At 36.2% G+C, this 15,897-nt stretch overlaps 1 protein-coding gene across 4 annotated transcripts in view; it reads right to left on the bottom strand.

Annotated features, from left to right (window-relative positions):
* Positions 1-132: 132 nt before the first annotated feature.
* LOC133197362 (uncharacterized) overlaps positions 133-15,897 on the bottom strand; it is a 34,335-nt gene continuing 18,570 nt past the window's right edge. For all 4 annotated transcript variants that reach the window (XM_061333355.1, XM_061333354.1, XM_061333352.1 and 1 more), the window contains 19 exons: positions 15,710-15,806; positions 14,957-15,054; positions 13,220-13,304; positions 12,741-12,965; positions 12,403-12,495; positions 11,811-11,933; positions 11,517-11,594; positions 11,082-11,169; positions 10,675-10,824; positions 10,365-10,467; positions 10,109-10,253; positions 9,805-9,881; positions 9,567-9,674; positions 9,308-9,450; positions 8,986-9,178; positions 7,264-7,394; positions 6,954-7,142; positions 6,638-6,784; positions 133-6,486 (listed from right to left, as the gene is read on the bottom strand). In XM_061333355.1, coding sequence (XP_061189339.1) covers positions 1,289-6,486; positions 6,638-6,784; positions 6,954-7,142; positions 7,264-7,394; positions 8,986-9,178; positions 9,308-9,450; positions 9,567-9,674; positions 9,805-9,881; positions 10,109-10,253; positions 10,365-10,467; positions 10,675-10,824; positions 11,082-11,169; positions 11,517-11,594; positions 11,811-11,933; positions 12,403-12,495; positions 12,741-12,965; positions 13,220-13,304; positions 14,957-15,054; positions 15,710-15,806 — 7,471 coding nt within the window. In that variant the 3' untranslated portion in view covers positions 133-1,288. The remainder of the gene's footprint in view (positions 6,487-6,637; positions 6,785-6,953; positions 7,143-7,263; positions 7,395-8,985; positions 9,179-9,307; positions 9,451-9,566; positions 9,675-9,804; positions 9,882-10,108; positions 10,254-10,364; positions 10,468-10,674; positions 10,825-11,081; positions 11,170-11,516; positions 11,595-11,810; positions 11,934-12,402; positions 12,496-12,740; positions 12,966-13,219; positions 13,305-14,956; positions 15,055-15,709; positions 15,807-15,897) is intronic.

Raw genomic sequence — 15,897 nt, 5'->3', positions numbered from 1 at the left:
CAATCATCATGTACACTTGCACAGTTGAGCCAGTTGCTTTACCTAGCAACCTGGACAGATTATGTGCCAAATTATTTTTTATATGATCATCAGATCCCAATTTTACTGCTACAGTAGTAAAAGAAAATAAACTTTCACTTTGTACTGTTTTATTAATCACCATTTTATTGCCTGTTAATGAGGTTTTATAGATGAATTATGGAAGAGAAAATAAATATTATGCTATAAATCCCTTTCTCCACTATGGGATTCTGCCTGAAGCACTTATTAGAGTACTTGTACATTAAAATACATTAAAGTGCAAATAATTATTAACACCCTGTTTCTGAAAAAAAAAAAAAAAACAACATCACACCAGCAAGCTCTCACATCCAGGACATTAACAAATGCACACTTGAACAAATCACTAACAATTCAATGATAACGAACAACTTGCATCGGCAGCAATTTGTTCATACTTCAAACAAGCCATGATCAAGAAGAGATTTCACAGTTCCTAAGTTAACAACTACATCACTTTTTCAAACTTAATACACTAACAACAAATTATACAACCACACAAATACAACCAAAATTTAAACATAAAAACTGCTGGGGAACTGAGGATTCATTGCCAATATATACACATACAGGGATTTAAAATGACACAATTAATAGAATGTGGAACTGTGTCTCTAACAAAATACATTAGATAAACAAAATAAATAAATACTGACTAGAGAGATATATATCTAAATTACATGTACTAACCATATCATATGTATATTTGTATTTTACATCATGACAAATAATAAAGTTGTCATGTAACTCTATCAGATCTAATGGTGCTTTCATTGCTTCAAAACTACATGGTGAAAAGCTGCACTAATCATACTGAGTTCCAAAGATGACCAAGATGGAGTGATTTAAAAATCTGATCTTCTGCGTAAATCAACAGGGCAGTGTGTAGCCTATTAGCAAACTAACTAGTTATAGCATGGCAAAAATACTGAATAAAACAATGCATTAATTACCCATAATTTCTATGAAAAAAATTGAACTTGAAAAAATGAAATTCAATATGGGAATGGGGATACAGCATTTAACTATAAAAAAATGATCATTATTGCACATTGCCACAAAGTTTTTTTTTTATTGAATGAGTTTTCAAAAAAATTACTGTGTTTATTGAAATAGTTTCTTTAATCAAAAACAGAATTCTGAAATTGAATTTGTTCAAGCAGTCTGGTCCCTATTAAATTAAATACTTGCATCAAAGCACTGTGGATAACACATATTGACTTAGTAACTAATTGTTTTTGACACTGTAAAATGGTTTGGGACCTATCCTTACAGGCTGTGGTGTGCTTATCCCTTCCAATGTAGATAGGACACTTGTTGAGGGTAACTCCAGACTATGACGAACATTGACAAGAGTAAGGGATTCAGATGATCGCGAATTAGAACGACCAAGTCCTAAGGTTGGCGACTCGCTGTGAACTCTCTGTCGGACATTACTCCTTGGTTCTTCCTCATTACCTTCCCGCTTATTTTCGAAAAATTGCATCAGTTCTTTAATGCTCCCCCGTCTTTTGAGATGAGTGGCAGTTTCTTCTAGGGATTGAGAATGTTCCAAAGTTAAAGACCGGCTCATCACATCCTCTGAAGCATTCCCTCTGGATGCCCCAGGAGAAGATGTGTTTAACACAGAACAAGATTTGGTCATCCTTTCACTTTTCTCTGAGCTCACCACAACCTTACTTTTTCCAGATGAGTCTTGAGTAGACGTAAAAGATTGATTGTGACTTTGAAAAGAAACATGTCTTGTTCCTCTTGGAGAACCATCAGATCGGACCCTCAGAACTACTGGTGAATTTTCTCCTGAAGACTGATGATGTCGAATGCTTCTTGGTGAACTCTCTTCAGAACAACGTCGGATTCCCCTTGGTGAATCATCTGATGAAATTTGGCTGAAAGGTGAGGAATCCCTCTGAGATTTTGGGGAGCTTTTAGAACTGAGAGATCCCTCTCTAGCAAATTTGGGAGATCCATCAACAGATCTTGGTGATGACCTTGTTCTCTGGTCTGCTTCACACATAGAAGACTCACTTCCAGTCCTATTTCTTGAAACACTTCTATGTTTTGGTGGTTTACCAATTCCTACAGATTTATCAATTTTTTCACTTTTTATTCCCATGCTTTTTGAAAATTGGAATTCATATCCCACATCAGTGGAAATGCTTCTTCTATTCCCTGGAACATTAAAACTGTCTGAAACAACACTGCATGCACCAAATTGCTGTTCATGACATGACTGTTCGATCTGTGATAATGATTTTTGCTTTCCAAATGAGGCTCTGGCATTCACAACCCTATATGTGTCACAAGTATTCTGTTGATTAGGCAAACACACTAAACTCTCCTGGGAAGAAGGATTTGGTTTTTTGTGTTTTTCACTTTCTTTACATGATTTCTCAAACAGTTCCTTCAAACTTTGCAGTTTTGCCGACTTGTGAGCTTTGGTGAATCTGACGTCTTCAGTTTGATCAGTGTTGTCTGCTGTAAAATTATCATGTCGAGATGATGCCAACTGTAGAACAGATTCATCAAGAGAACTACGATTTGGAGGGTCATCTAAGGAAGAAAAATTCCCACCTCTCTCTGCCACAGATTTATGTTGAACTCGGCTAACTAATTTACTCCTAGTAATATTTGATTTAATGTCATCCACGAAAACATCATCATTCAAGTCAGAAACATCAACCAACTCCATTGCTTGCTTGCGTTCTGTTCGTTTAGGTAAAGGAACAGGTGCCTTTTTCTTGAAGCTGGCTCTGTGCTCCACAATCACTTCATTCTCTCCTCTCTCTGAACTGCCTTCACTTGACAAGGTATCTTTTTTGGATTTCATTACAAATGGCCTACGGACTTCCAGAAATTCCTGTTCAGGAGGCGGAAGTTGTGGAAGTGGTCCATTAGCACCACTGCAGACATCAGTTTCCATGGCAGTCTCTGTTTCACGAGAGGGAATAAAGTATGCGTTCTGGTTTAGTGAAGATTGAAGAGTCATATTTAGTTCTTTGTCTGCATTAATTGCATTCTGAGCCTCTTCTTCAGAGTTATCAATGTGTTTTACCATTTGACTGTAAGGTTCAATTTGCTCCACAACAAATGGTTCTGCAGTTATCAATGGCCCCTGTGATAACATTCGTATGTCCTCTGCTGGTCTTGTAATTGATGTATACCCTGATGCAATCACTGAAGCTTCAACCTCCATTCCATGTGGATGATCATATCTTTCATCAATTCCTAGATGATCTGGGAATTCATGAACAAGTCCAGACTGTACGTCATCATTTAATGAAGAACAAGTATCTTGGCCCTTCATTGCTTTAAATCTGTCTTGCATTCTTTCTCTCATTTCATTGCTGAGATTCTGGTGTGTTGGGATTCCAAAACAACTCTCATTTATATCTATTTCATTCATCATACTACTATGCCCTCCAAATGGAGTTATATCAGTGTTACTCATAGCTTCCATTTCAGTGTTATCCATTCCATATGGCATGGGCTCAGAATTGTCATAATAACTGTCAGACAAATTTACAGGAAAGCTTGCTTCACCTCCCAGTAAATCATTCCTATTACTGGCATTATCACTTTTATCACAGGTTAGCTTGGAAGCACCTGTTATTGGAACTTCATCTGTGTTTTCAAACTTAGGAAATCCAGAAAGCTCCAGAGGAGGCAAGACTGGCATATTTAACACCACTTCTTTTCCATCTATTTTGTGAACTTTGTTAACTTTTTGTCCACTTTCAGATTTATCCATTTTATGCTGAATCTCAATTCCATTCCTTTCCGCTGAGTGCCCCACAGCCCTATTGTAACTATCAGTCCTACATATACTGAATTGATTGTCAATACTTTCTTCATGCACCATCAGACTTGCCCCTGATTCACTCAAATGCATCTCTGAACTTGAAGAAGTGTCACAACTACCCTGTGTAACAATACTACAGTGCTTAATCTGAGGGAGATCACAGTCAGTCAAACATTTCTTTATCATGGGTTTTTCTTCGACTACTGTTCTTTCATCCGTGCTACACTCTGGTGTTCTTTCTCTGTGATTCGATGATTTTGGAACCTCCATGACGGCTGGCATTGTTGCAGACCTCTTCAACAAATGCTTATCATCAGAATGAACATTGTCTTTGTTATCATTCAATCTACACACATCCCCAGTAGGTGCAAGCTGGTTTTTCCAAAGTTCATTAAAATTTGAAAGATCATGCAACTTTTTATCAAATGAGTCTTGGCATTCCTGGGTTGAAGGAACTTGTGTGGTTGGTTTGACTTTACTTGCTTTGCCCTGAGGTTTGTTTGGAGACTTATCCAAGCCAGCCATAGCTCGAAAATCTTGATTTAGACCTGCTAAATCTTCCCACCTTGGCTGGTTTCTTGGAGAACGTGGACTAGACGTGGATTTGGAGTCTGTGCTTGCTGAGGAAAGAAGTAAATGAGGAAAGTCTCTTTTAGCAGATTGTTTAGGAACTGCAGACTGAGAATTTTCAGGTCTGGATGACTGTTTAAGCCTGGCTTCAGGACTTGAAAGACTAGACACAGTAGAAGAGGAAGAATTAGAGTCAGTTCTTGTAAGTGTCTCTCTCTTCATTCCTTGCTGTGCAAGGAAATACAGATCATCATCAGACAAATCAAAAGTCACTTTTCCTCTCCTGGATAATTTTCTTTGTTGTGAATCACACTCGAAAGGCTGATCAGGACTAGTTGGGCTCATCATTGGTGAAATAAATCCCCCACGGGCAGCACCAGGGCTAGACACTGGGCTGTCCTGTCGACAGGGCTGTGTTGGCGTGTTTGGTTGTGAACGCTTTAGGCGTCTCTGAACTGGACTTGTGAGTGGTGAACTTCCTGTCCTCCCCATGATTGGACTCGACACTGGGGACATGGTGGGCAGTGAGGAAGCATATCCTTTCTGGGTTTGTTTGGGAGATTCTTGAGGTGAGAATATTCTGGACTCTGATGATGCACTATGAACTTGCTGTACAGAGGAAAATGTGACGAGATGTTCTTCAGGTGTTTGTGTTTTTGAGTGGTATGATGAGGATGAGTTGTTTGTAGATTCAGCAGACTGTCCAACATTCAGTGAAAAGTTTTTGTCTTTGGCACTACGTAATGGAGCACGAATTAATCTAGGGGTTTCTACTACTTGCACTTCAGCAGCAGGCCTGTCCACAAATGTATTTGAGTCTTGAATGGCAGATTCATTAATACTGGTTGCAATCTCTTCCTTGAAATCACCTGAATCAATAGACAAACTTTTCTCCTCTTTTAGTTTTTTGGCCTTTTGGACTTCTTTCTTGAAAGCCTGGTCAATTTGAGCATTTATCTCTATTAATGTCCTAGTGAGTGGAGATTCGGTCAAACTATCTAATGAGGCACTTCTTCGCTTTCGTTCCAAACCACTACTGTTCTCCTCACCGAGACTGAAACTGTCAATAGAAGTGGATACTTCACTCAGTGTGATGGAAGATAACAAATCTGTCTGACTTCCAGATGTCAGATTCTCCAGTGATTTCTGAATATCCGAGGGAACACTTAAACACTTTGACATCTTAGATTGTTCTTCAGTTCTAGATTGATGAAATTCCACAGAAGAAAATTTTGTTTCACTTTCACTATAGGAATAGGATGTTACACTGTTATTAGCAGCTTGGTTGATAGATTTGAGGTTTGTAGCCTGATCAATGGATTGGAGAAGATCAGAGTCATCAGATGGAAGATAAAACATACCATTGTCTACATTATCATAGCTGTCAGATAAACGGTTTACATTTTCCTCTGCCCTTAGGCAAGAGGATGACTGAGTATTGTTACCCACTTCATTTTCACTACTGTCGGTAATTTCTGCATAGTCATGATGTCTGGAGAAGTAGTGCTGTGGTGGTGGTTCATCTGGTGTTGTAGATGGGGTGGATGATGAACTGCTCAACCAGTTCTTCCTTCGAGCTCCTGGACTTTCTGGTAAATCGATCACTTCCTCTTTCTTCTGAGATTTATAACTTTTGTCTGTGATTTTTTTATGCTCCTTAGGAGATGTGGACATTTCCTTTGAATCTCTTTGTGGTGATTTGGAGTGCCTCCCTTTATGACTGTCATTTGAGGGACTCTTACCCTTTTGATCAATGGGTCTTAACAAGTCTTTGTCATCCATATGTAACACAAACTTTTCTGCATCAATGGAAGATGACATGAGATTTTCCCTCAATCCCTCTGTGCCCCGATGCTCAATTTCGACAACACTTTGTGAGATGCCTTTTTGCTTTGACATTTTTGGACTTCGGCTTTTTTCTCGAGATTCATCCATTTTTGGACTTAGAGGTGCTGAAGGTGTCCTCCGATGAGATACCACTCTTCGCTTTGGCTCAGAGCGAACAAAATTTTGCTTCTGTTTTCTTTTATCTGGATTTTCATTCTCAATACCATCTGAAAAATAAAATGCACCAATACATTATGAAATCTATTTGTATGTGAGCACAAACATTCTGCATCATCTGTTTTAAAGTTTTTGAATACTGACATGTATGGATGTTGAAAATAATTTTTTGTCAATTCCTATGAAGATTATATTTCATACCCTTTGAGTTATCAACATCAATAGCCATCTCTCTGGAGCCAGCCACAATATAGCTAGGGTACTTAATCTCCTCTGTATGAATAAGATTCCTGGGGGACTCAGAAGAAAGAGATCTCTTGTGACCCAAAGGACGTCTGCTTTCTTCCTCTGTGAAATAAATAAGATTCTATCAAAATTTCTCTTATCACTAAAACTTAACAAATAAAGAACACATGTATATCTAAAATAAACCCATCATTTACTACTTTCTCTGAAAAAATGCAGTTTTTAGTCTCCCCGATTTCATTTTATGTAAAACCAAACCTTTCAACATTACCTTGGAACATTTTCATCAGCATATTCTCATCTACGAGTCTGGACATCCTCTTGGTGCTATCAATGGAAGAGGACTGTTGGAGAACCAGCAGTGACTCAGCACTTTTTGCGCCCCTTAGTCGCCTTCTCTTCCATGTCTGCACATCTTCCTCTGTAATGGCCTTCCTTTCCATCCCAGTGCCTAGAGATTCTATAAGAAATCATTTTCATTTAAGAATGATTTTCCAGTTCAATCTGTATGATTTCTATTTCTTCTTACTTGTTGAAATTTTTTTGGTTTGTTATCAGGCTCTATGAGTTAATTCTCTTACGTGACAGTCCACTTTTATGGTTTTTGTGCTTCATACTGCTTTGTCGATTTCCCTTTGAGAATATGGACCTCCATCCACTAGGAGACTTTTTTGTTTTTAAATTTCCAACCTCCTTCAAAGGAACTTTTTTTCTGTTGAAAAAAGAGAGAGACAAGAGTTACCGTATATACTCGCCTATAAGTCGGTCCGCTTAAAAGTTGGTTGTATTTTTTTCAGATTATTTCGGAAGAATTGTCCATTGACTCGCTTGTAAGTCAATGCAGCTTTTAACTAGAATCTGTTGCCAATTTCAGATTAATAATCTATTGTATTTACCACTCTTTCAAAGTATATAGGCAGTGATTCATTTTGGTGTGCGTCCTGCATAAATTACGCATAAATTTTGCTCAGGACGCATTATTTCAATAAATGTGCATCCCAATGGACGCATTTAATTTATAAAATGAAAGGTATAATTTTAAATTATTTCGATATAATCTGCTTCAAAACTTGGCCGATTGCATCATATCCACGTGCTAAACGATATGCATGAGCGAGTTTAGCAAGTATAAGGTTGTCAACAACAGGTCAGATTTCACACTTCACTGTTAAATTGCATTTAACAATGAAACAATTATCAGAAAAAGAAAGTTCAATTTTGTCTGCTGAAGCGTATACTATACGTTTGTATTTTAGCTGTAACCTGAATCATTTCAATTTCTTCCGTAGAAGCTAATAAGTATTTTATCATTCTTCTTTCAGGCTATTTTTCTTTTTTTTTCAAAGAAAACTTTCTTTACTTCATTCAGTAGAACAACTGGTCTGCTTCTGTGCATTTTATGACAGAACTGTACATATCAAAATACAAATTATGTGTGAAATCGTAAGTACGATCTAAAAATAGAACCAAGGTGCACAGCTGACAATATATTATTTACATGCCACAAAATCATTTATTCTTACTTCCAAATTGATAGTAATTATAGTATAAACCACTCACAGCTTCAATAAAACAACTGCACTTTCGGACAAAACCCTTTTCTATTTCACCAGAATTTCCTCTGCAGTATCTAATATACAGTACTATTGAGTACCCTTGGATTTGGACGCATTGATTTTGGCATGGGACTCATTGTTGTTAGTAAAAGGGGTCCTTTGGACCCATGATAACCAATTTCAAAATGAATCACTGTATGGGGTATGACATCGGTATTTGATCTTTTATTAACAATTTAAACAAATACAAGATCATTTAAATATCTAAGTACTTGTCTTATATGTATTTGGTAACCTTAGATCTTCATTTCCTGCATTAGATCAAGTTCAGATCTTTATAAACGATTATCGTTGGAGTTGTTACAATATTACTATATTTCCTCTACCAGAAAAATTCCTAATTTTCTAGGACTCGCCTATAAGTCGGACCTAGACTTTTGGTTCAAAATTTAACTCCCAAAAACCCAACTTATAGGTGAGTATATACAATAACTGGCAATTCAGTATGATACATTTAAAAGCCCAGAAAACTTATTGAAAATTGGAAGGGGGATGATTCCATAACTTCCAGAAATAGGAAAGGGGCAATGTCTCACCTGTATTTTGACAATTTTGATGTTTCTTAAAAGGCCTGTCTTTAAAATATATTGATATATCAAGCATATGGAAGCAAATATTTCCTCAGTATTTTCATGCACACATACATGTAGATTTATTTGTTCATGAGGAAGTAACTTCTTGAAATACCTGTAGCCTGGTAGATCCAAGACCGTGTGGTATTTCTCAGGTAAGCCTTTAGGCCCACTGCCCACATCTATGTACTTCTGGTGTGGGGGACGTAGGCTTGCTGATAGAGCCCTTTCTCTGGCTTCTTCTAAAGTTATCAACTTTGTTGGAGTGGAGATTGCCAGGGATTTGGGTCTGGGCTTTTTCCTCAAAGCTAAAAATAAAGTCATAGATCCTTTAAAAATAAAACATTTTACTGATTCACAAAATGTATGCACACGCAAATTATTGCAGATGTTATCTAAAGTCCAGATTTGAGAGGAAAAACATTAATTTTCTTTACGTTTCAGATCTGGTGAGGAATATGAGGGTAGTTTGTCACTAAAAATGAGGTCAGCATACACAATCAAGCATTCAGTGACAACAGCCTGGATCCCCACACCCTGTAAAGCTGCAGCCCCTCCCCCACACTCCAGCTCCTTTGACCTAAATGAAAAAAAAGATAGTTTACTTGACTGTATATCAGTATGTGCACTTTATTATGTGTGAGGATTTTGAAATCTGCCCAGAAAAAAAATTAGAATTAAAATCTAGTTGTGTACCTGAGAAGATTAGGGGCCCACACTATGGCCAGATTCTTGGAATGCATACCAGTTTCTTTGCCAAATGCTGCAACTTTAGCTAGGTGGCGCATTAGGAACTCGGTTGTCCTGTTTTCACATAAAATCATTTCAATTGTTGCAAAAAACATTATGCAGTGTTCATTATCAAGTTAATGAGAATGATAAGAGCTTTGTTCTCTCTGTTACAAATAAATAATTTTTCTAAGCTAAGACAAACCTGTAGTGGGGAGGAGGAAGTTGCTGGACAACATCATGGATCTTCCACAATTTATTGTCTTCATCTCTTACAGCTTCCTAGAAACATGTTAATTAATATGCATAAATTTCTTAGTGGAAATCTGACAACTTTATTGATCTGTCAAACTATTTTCATTTTATGTTCAATAATTTCTGCTTTTAAGTAGCACATTCTTGCTCTGTTAAATATTTGAAAATGACACTGTTCTAGAAAATGAAACACTTCTCAAGATTTAAAAAATTTCAGAATGAAAAAAATAGTTGTAGCATCCTGACTAACTTACAGCAAACTTGTCATAAAGTTGATAGGTAAGGAGTGGGTTGGGCAGCTCCCTGAAGTACATTTTAAGCAGTGAGCTTATACAGTGTATATCTTGTAGGTAAATCTCCTCCGTTAGGTCAGGAACTCTGTCCTCATCAAAGGCCAACCTTTATAGGACAAAAAATGTGACATATTCATTTCTGAATATTTTACCTACATGTGTTTATTAAGCTGTGAGATTTTCTTTAATCAAATGTAAATAAATGCATTTGATGTACCTTAATTTTTGTATGTTGGATGTGATTCCAGAAAGCCTGTAGATGCCATCAACAATTCCCATCTCCTCAATAAAGGCAGAACAACACTTAAGGACAAGAGGAACTGCAACAGAAGTAAAAAGTATTCACAGAATTCTTCTGTACTATTTTTTGAACTCAGAAACAGTAATGCACTGTTTTAAGTTCATTTTGAGTAAAATTACTGTCATTTCTTAATTTTAAGTAGACTTATTCATTAAGTCATGTCTCAGGTTAATTTTTAATTTTTAGTAGACTAATCATGTCTCAGGTTTATTTTGAGTACACTTACCATCATGTCCCGAGTTCAGCAGATGCTCACCAAGGTCACATCCAAACACTCTCTCTTTGACAATGCCGGACTGTTTTAACTGGTTACGAGGGGGACGTGTGGAGAAAAACATCCGCAGAAAAGTTAAAAATTTTCCATGTTTACGCACTACTGTAGAATATTAAAAGATATGCATTAACAATAAATTCAGTTTACTATTAAAAATGTATAATAATTTTGCACACATTAAATATGACAGGCAAAAATGGGTGGAAATTCTAAAAGACCAAAATGTAAAAAACAATAAACTCAAACTTTCTTCAGAGAATGCACATCTTATTGAATGAATGCCTGTTCATTTCAATGTACTCCAGTACAATGTAAGAAAGCATTGGTACAGAAAGTGTAATTGTGTCAAGGTGACTTACTATTGCTATTGACTGGCACCATAGATTGGACGGATGCTGGGATCTTGTCTCCTATCACCTCCACACACTCAGCAGGGAAAAAACCCACCTGTAAAATCACCAGTAATAAAGAAACAAAGCTTCCTAGATATGATGTTATAGAACTATGTTATAGAAAAACCATGAAATAGAATTCATTTTTTTTTTTTAGCAACTACACTGTAATGTTTTAACAAAATTTATCTGAACTTTTATAAAATATGGGAAAAAAATGCGAAGGTCACTGAATTAAAATAAAGACCCCCCTAACCAAATACACACATATACAAACACATTTTCAACAAAAATAACAATGACCAATCGTCTTAATAGCAAACAAATTTATAAATATAAAGAGTCTGATAAAAATTTAAATTAAGACCTTTTTAATAATCCTGGCCATTTTTGCTGGCTTACCTCAAAACCTCGTTTTCCTCTCCACCAAATTGTGTCCTCAATAGAAGGCATATCAATCACAGACACAATGTCTCCAACCTGTTATCACAGAAAAAGGATTTAATACATCAATAATAATAAAAATTGCAACAAAGTAATAATTAAAAATATTGATTACACCTGGAATGCATTGTTACCCAAGTTTGTTCTAAAAATGATACAGAATAATGATATTGCTTTGATAAATCATTCTTCAATACTTTTAAAAGCAAGTAATTGATACATCAAAATGAAACCAAAGCTGACAAGAGTTACCTCTAATGATATTTCATCTATAGCCTGTGAAGTGTATCTTTTTACTGCATGAGCTGCCGCTATGGCTGGGGTATTGATTCCTGAATCATCCACGACAAGTAATCTGTTCCCTCTGTTGTCAATCTTAGAAAATAGATCACACACCTCATAAATCACTCTAATCTATAATGAGTGTTTGTAAATGACAATCTCAGACACTATTTATTTCTGAGGCTGGCTTAGTACATTTACTATGCCTTGTCATACATCACATACTTTACATTTATTGAATATATACTGTGAGCTAGGATTTTTAGAGGTCTAAAGAAAACCCATCCGAGTAACCAGGTACTCAATCGGAAAAGTAAGCCAGTAACCGGTTACTTAAAAGAGTTAACTCATCTTTGATTTTTCTTTCTTTATAAATATGTAGGAATAATGATTTGAATTCCATAATTTTTTCAGTGAGAGTGTCCACAAAGTTAGCCATATAATTTTGCAAAGATGTAGAAAAATTATGCCAAAGAAAATTTAATGGAACCAAATTACCTAAATCTATATGGGTTTAAGTAAATTCAAGTTATAAATAATATGAAAATAATATTAGTTATACCTCAAACCAGTTGAGCACTGAACCACAGTTGATCATACTACCAGCAATGTCTGAAAACCTCTTCAAGTAAGACTGCAGAAAAAGTTCCATTTCCTAAAAAAAAAAAAGAAAAAAAAAGAGCAATGACCTCAGATTTAATCAAGTGAGGTACCTCCTTGCATAAGTAATCCATTATTGTAAAACAAATGAATTTGTACACAAAGTGTCAAACTGATATTAACCACAAATCAATAAAGGCAATAAGTATAAAAAATATCACTGTTAGCAGACTTACACATAGAAACATTACCTACAAAACTTGAGAGAAATGCATTATTTTTTTGCAAACACATCTATACCTTAGAAACGCTTCCTTCATCAGACTTTTGAAGATCTGGTAATCTACTGAACTTGCGGTCAAAAATGCACTTGTGCAACTGCCTGTCCAGCATGCAGAAGTTTTTGAGTGTCCGCTTGACCATCCACGACTTGTTTCCACAGGTGATCTTGATGAGGTATGCTGTTCCCTCCTCCTCCCCATTGACGTGGTGGAAATTCTCCTGCTCTTCATCACACAAACTTACCTGTTGGGAAAGTCATAATTATCCGAAACCCAAACATAAACTTTTTGTTTTTATTCAAGCTAATTCTTATAGCCCAAATTTATAATATATGCTGAAGTTTGGAGCCAGAAATGGAATAGTTAACATGTTACACTTTTTTTCCACAGATAAAAAAGGTTTATTTACAAAATTTTAATTTCTTTTGAGAAGGATAAAAAAAACTTTCAATAAAATGTTTTCAAACTGACTTCAATGACAAATATACACAAATTTACCTGAAAACCAGGAAGTTCTACCACATCATAATGAAAATGGGCACACTCCAAAAGTTTGGGGAATCTACTGGATCCATCTACTGAACTGCAATAAACAAAATCCAGTCGTCACAAGTTCTGTATAATCATCTCAGTTCTTTAGGTTTTATAACTTTGTTTAAAACTTTCACAATGATTGTCATTTGTGAGGAGTTTTAATTTTAAACCAAAATAAAAAGCATCAGTCTCTGTAAAGTAAATTCCTGAACTTTATAATATGAAAGGTTTTATCAGATTTTTTAGAATGCATCCTTTAGAATTCAGTGATCAGGATAAGAAAAAGGCTAAATGCGACAATGGCACGTTCCAAGTCAGTGTCAATGTGACATTTCTAAAAACAATGCGCCATATGAAATTTTTTAGAGGACTTGTATTGAAAATGGCAGGTTAAAACTTGATATTAAGGAATTCACTGCAAAATTAAGAAAAGTCTGGCCATTCTCCAGACGGGGATTTTTTTCAGCGGCATATCTTCAACTTCTACGCATTAATGTCAACTTATGGTGTTAACCAATCAGAAAACATTTAACTGTTTGATAAGATACTGAAGAAATCTAAGTCATTGTTATGCTTTGCTGGAAAGCAGTTACTTTCATTTTTTCAAGTGAAAATATGACCCAACTGTTAAAGCATTGTAGCGAAAGAGATTACAACCCAGTGGGGAAAAGCTCAAAGTTTAAATTATGCGTGATGATGATATGTGCCAAAAAGGCGCAACGTTTTTAATAGTAATGCCTCATTATTTAATTTAATGCAACTATGGCGCAGGGCGCATGCTTATCCCAATCACTGAGAATTACACAAAGTTTTAGAGAAGTAATCCCAGATACAAATTTATAAACATACATAATCAGAGATTACAGAGCTCACCTCAATGAATGTTGTCTTTAAGTAAGGCAAAGTCCCACACTTAACTAATAATCTAGTAGTGTGCATCCCTAGATGCAACATTTATGCAATTTTGGTCTGATATGGCTTGCTGCTTTGGAATGGACTTATCTAAAAACTTAAAACTAGTCACTCATCCAGAATATTCAAGTCAAATCCAGCATCTGAAGCAAGTTTGAGAGTGTTTGTCCCTTGATGCATCATCCATGCAAGTTTGGTTCAGATAGGCCTTATAGTTACTTAGAAATGAGATCTGCTCCAGAAACTTCAACCTGGTTACTCATCCGGAAAATGTAGGTCAGATCCAGCATCCGAAGCAAGTCCAGTGGTGTGCATCCTTAGATGTATCATCCATGCAAGTTTGGTCAATATTGGGCTTATAGTTAATTGGAAATGAGACCTGCTCCAAAAACTTTAACCTGCACTAAAAACCTTAACCTGCTCCAAAAACATTAACCTGGTCATTCTTTAGCTGAAATTGCAGCATCTGAAACCTTGACTGATACAATGAAACACACTAGAAGCATCCTCCATGCATCTCTGATTGATATAGGGCATAGAAGCACTTGAAAAGAAAACTGCTCCAAAAACTTTAACCTGGGACGCCGACGCTGAGGGTATTACATAAGCTCCCCCACTTCATTGAGGTGAGCTAAAATGTAATCCCGGACACAAATTTTATAGAAGTTATCCCGGACATTAATTTTAAGTAAGTAATCCAGGGCACAATTTTTACAGAAGTAATCCCAGACACAAATTTTATAGAAGTAATCCTGGACACACATTTTACAGAAGTAATCCCTGGATTACCTGGAGACCCTCCTAATCCTCATGTAAGAGGAGGTGCTCTTGAAGGAATCCAGGCTGCCTGTGTCCGAACTGTCATACATGTGCTGGATTCCACCATGCTGAAGGGAAAACAAGAAATTAATTTCTGATACCATGCCTCCTTAACCGATAATCAAAGTCTGAGGTTCATACAGCATGTTTATTTCCTGTATATCCAACATGCTCAATCAATAACATTTGTCAGTAAACAAACAAATGATCAGTTAATAAAATATCTGATATGAAATGACGTAAGACTTCGAGCCTTATTATCTAGTGTGTGCATTCTTTCCGTGTCATGGAGATCTTTTTTTTTTTTTATTAAGTACCTAAATCCTGTATTGATCAATTAGAGACATTTACCACCGACATGTTGAAGAGGACTCACTTGGAAGTTAAAAGTAATGAATCTGTCTTCCTTGAAATGATCCACTTTGAAAATACAAAGATGCTGCATGCTTTGTTGTGATTTCACTTCAAACTATATGTGTCTTATGATGGAATGCTTAGTAAAGACCCAACACATTAACCAATTTGGTTCTAGGATAATGGATTTTCATGAAATTATGACCCTCTTCAATCACAACATACTGGTAATGAATTGTGGACAGTTTGGAATAACCTTAATTCAAATACAGCTTCAAAGCAAAAATTTATGGAGGTCGTACTTTTAAGACTAGGACCACATGATAACATAAATTATTAATCATTTTTCCATTATTTGCAACAAAATACCTTGGAATAATACTGTGTGCCGGTTCCTTCTGATCGAATTGTGGCAGTGCTGCATTTTCTGTAGGGCTGATTGTCATCTTCATCTACCCGTACATTTCTGAAACATGGAAAATCATGCATTATACACACCTTAAGGACATCCAAGATCTGCCCTACCTCAAGCTATATGCTCTGTAATATTACCTAGA

This window comes from Saccostrea echinata, unplaced genomic scaffold (assembly GCF_033153115.1).
Source record: "Saccostrea echinata isolate AGI-Se365-2 ecotype Australia unplaced genomic scaffold, CSIRO_AGI_Sech_v1 ptg000030l, whole genome shotgun sequence".
NCBI lineage: Eukaryota > Metazoa > Mollusca > Bivalvia > Ostreida > Ostreidae > Saccostrea > Saccostrea echinata.
This window is presented reverse-complemented; position numbering and strand designations above follow the sequence as displayed.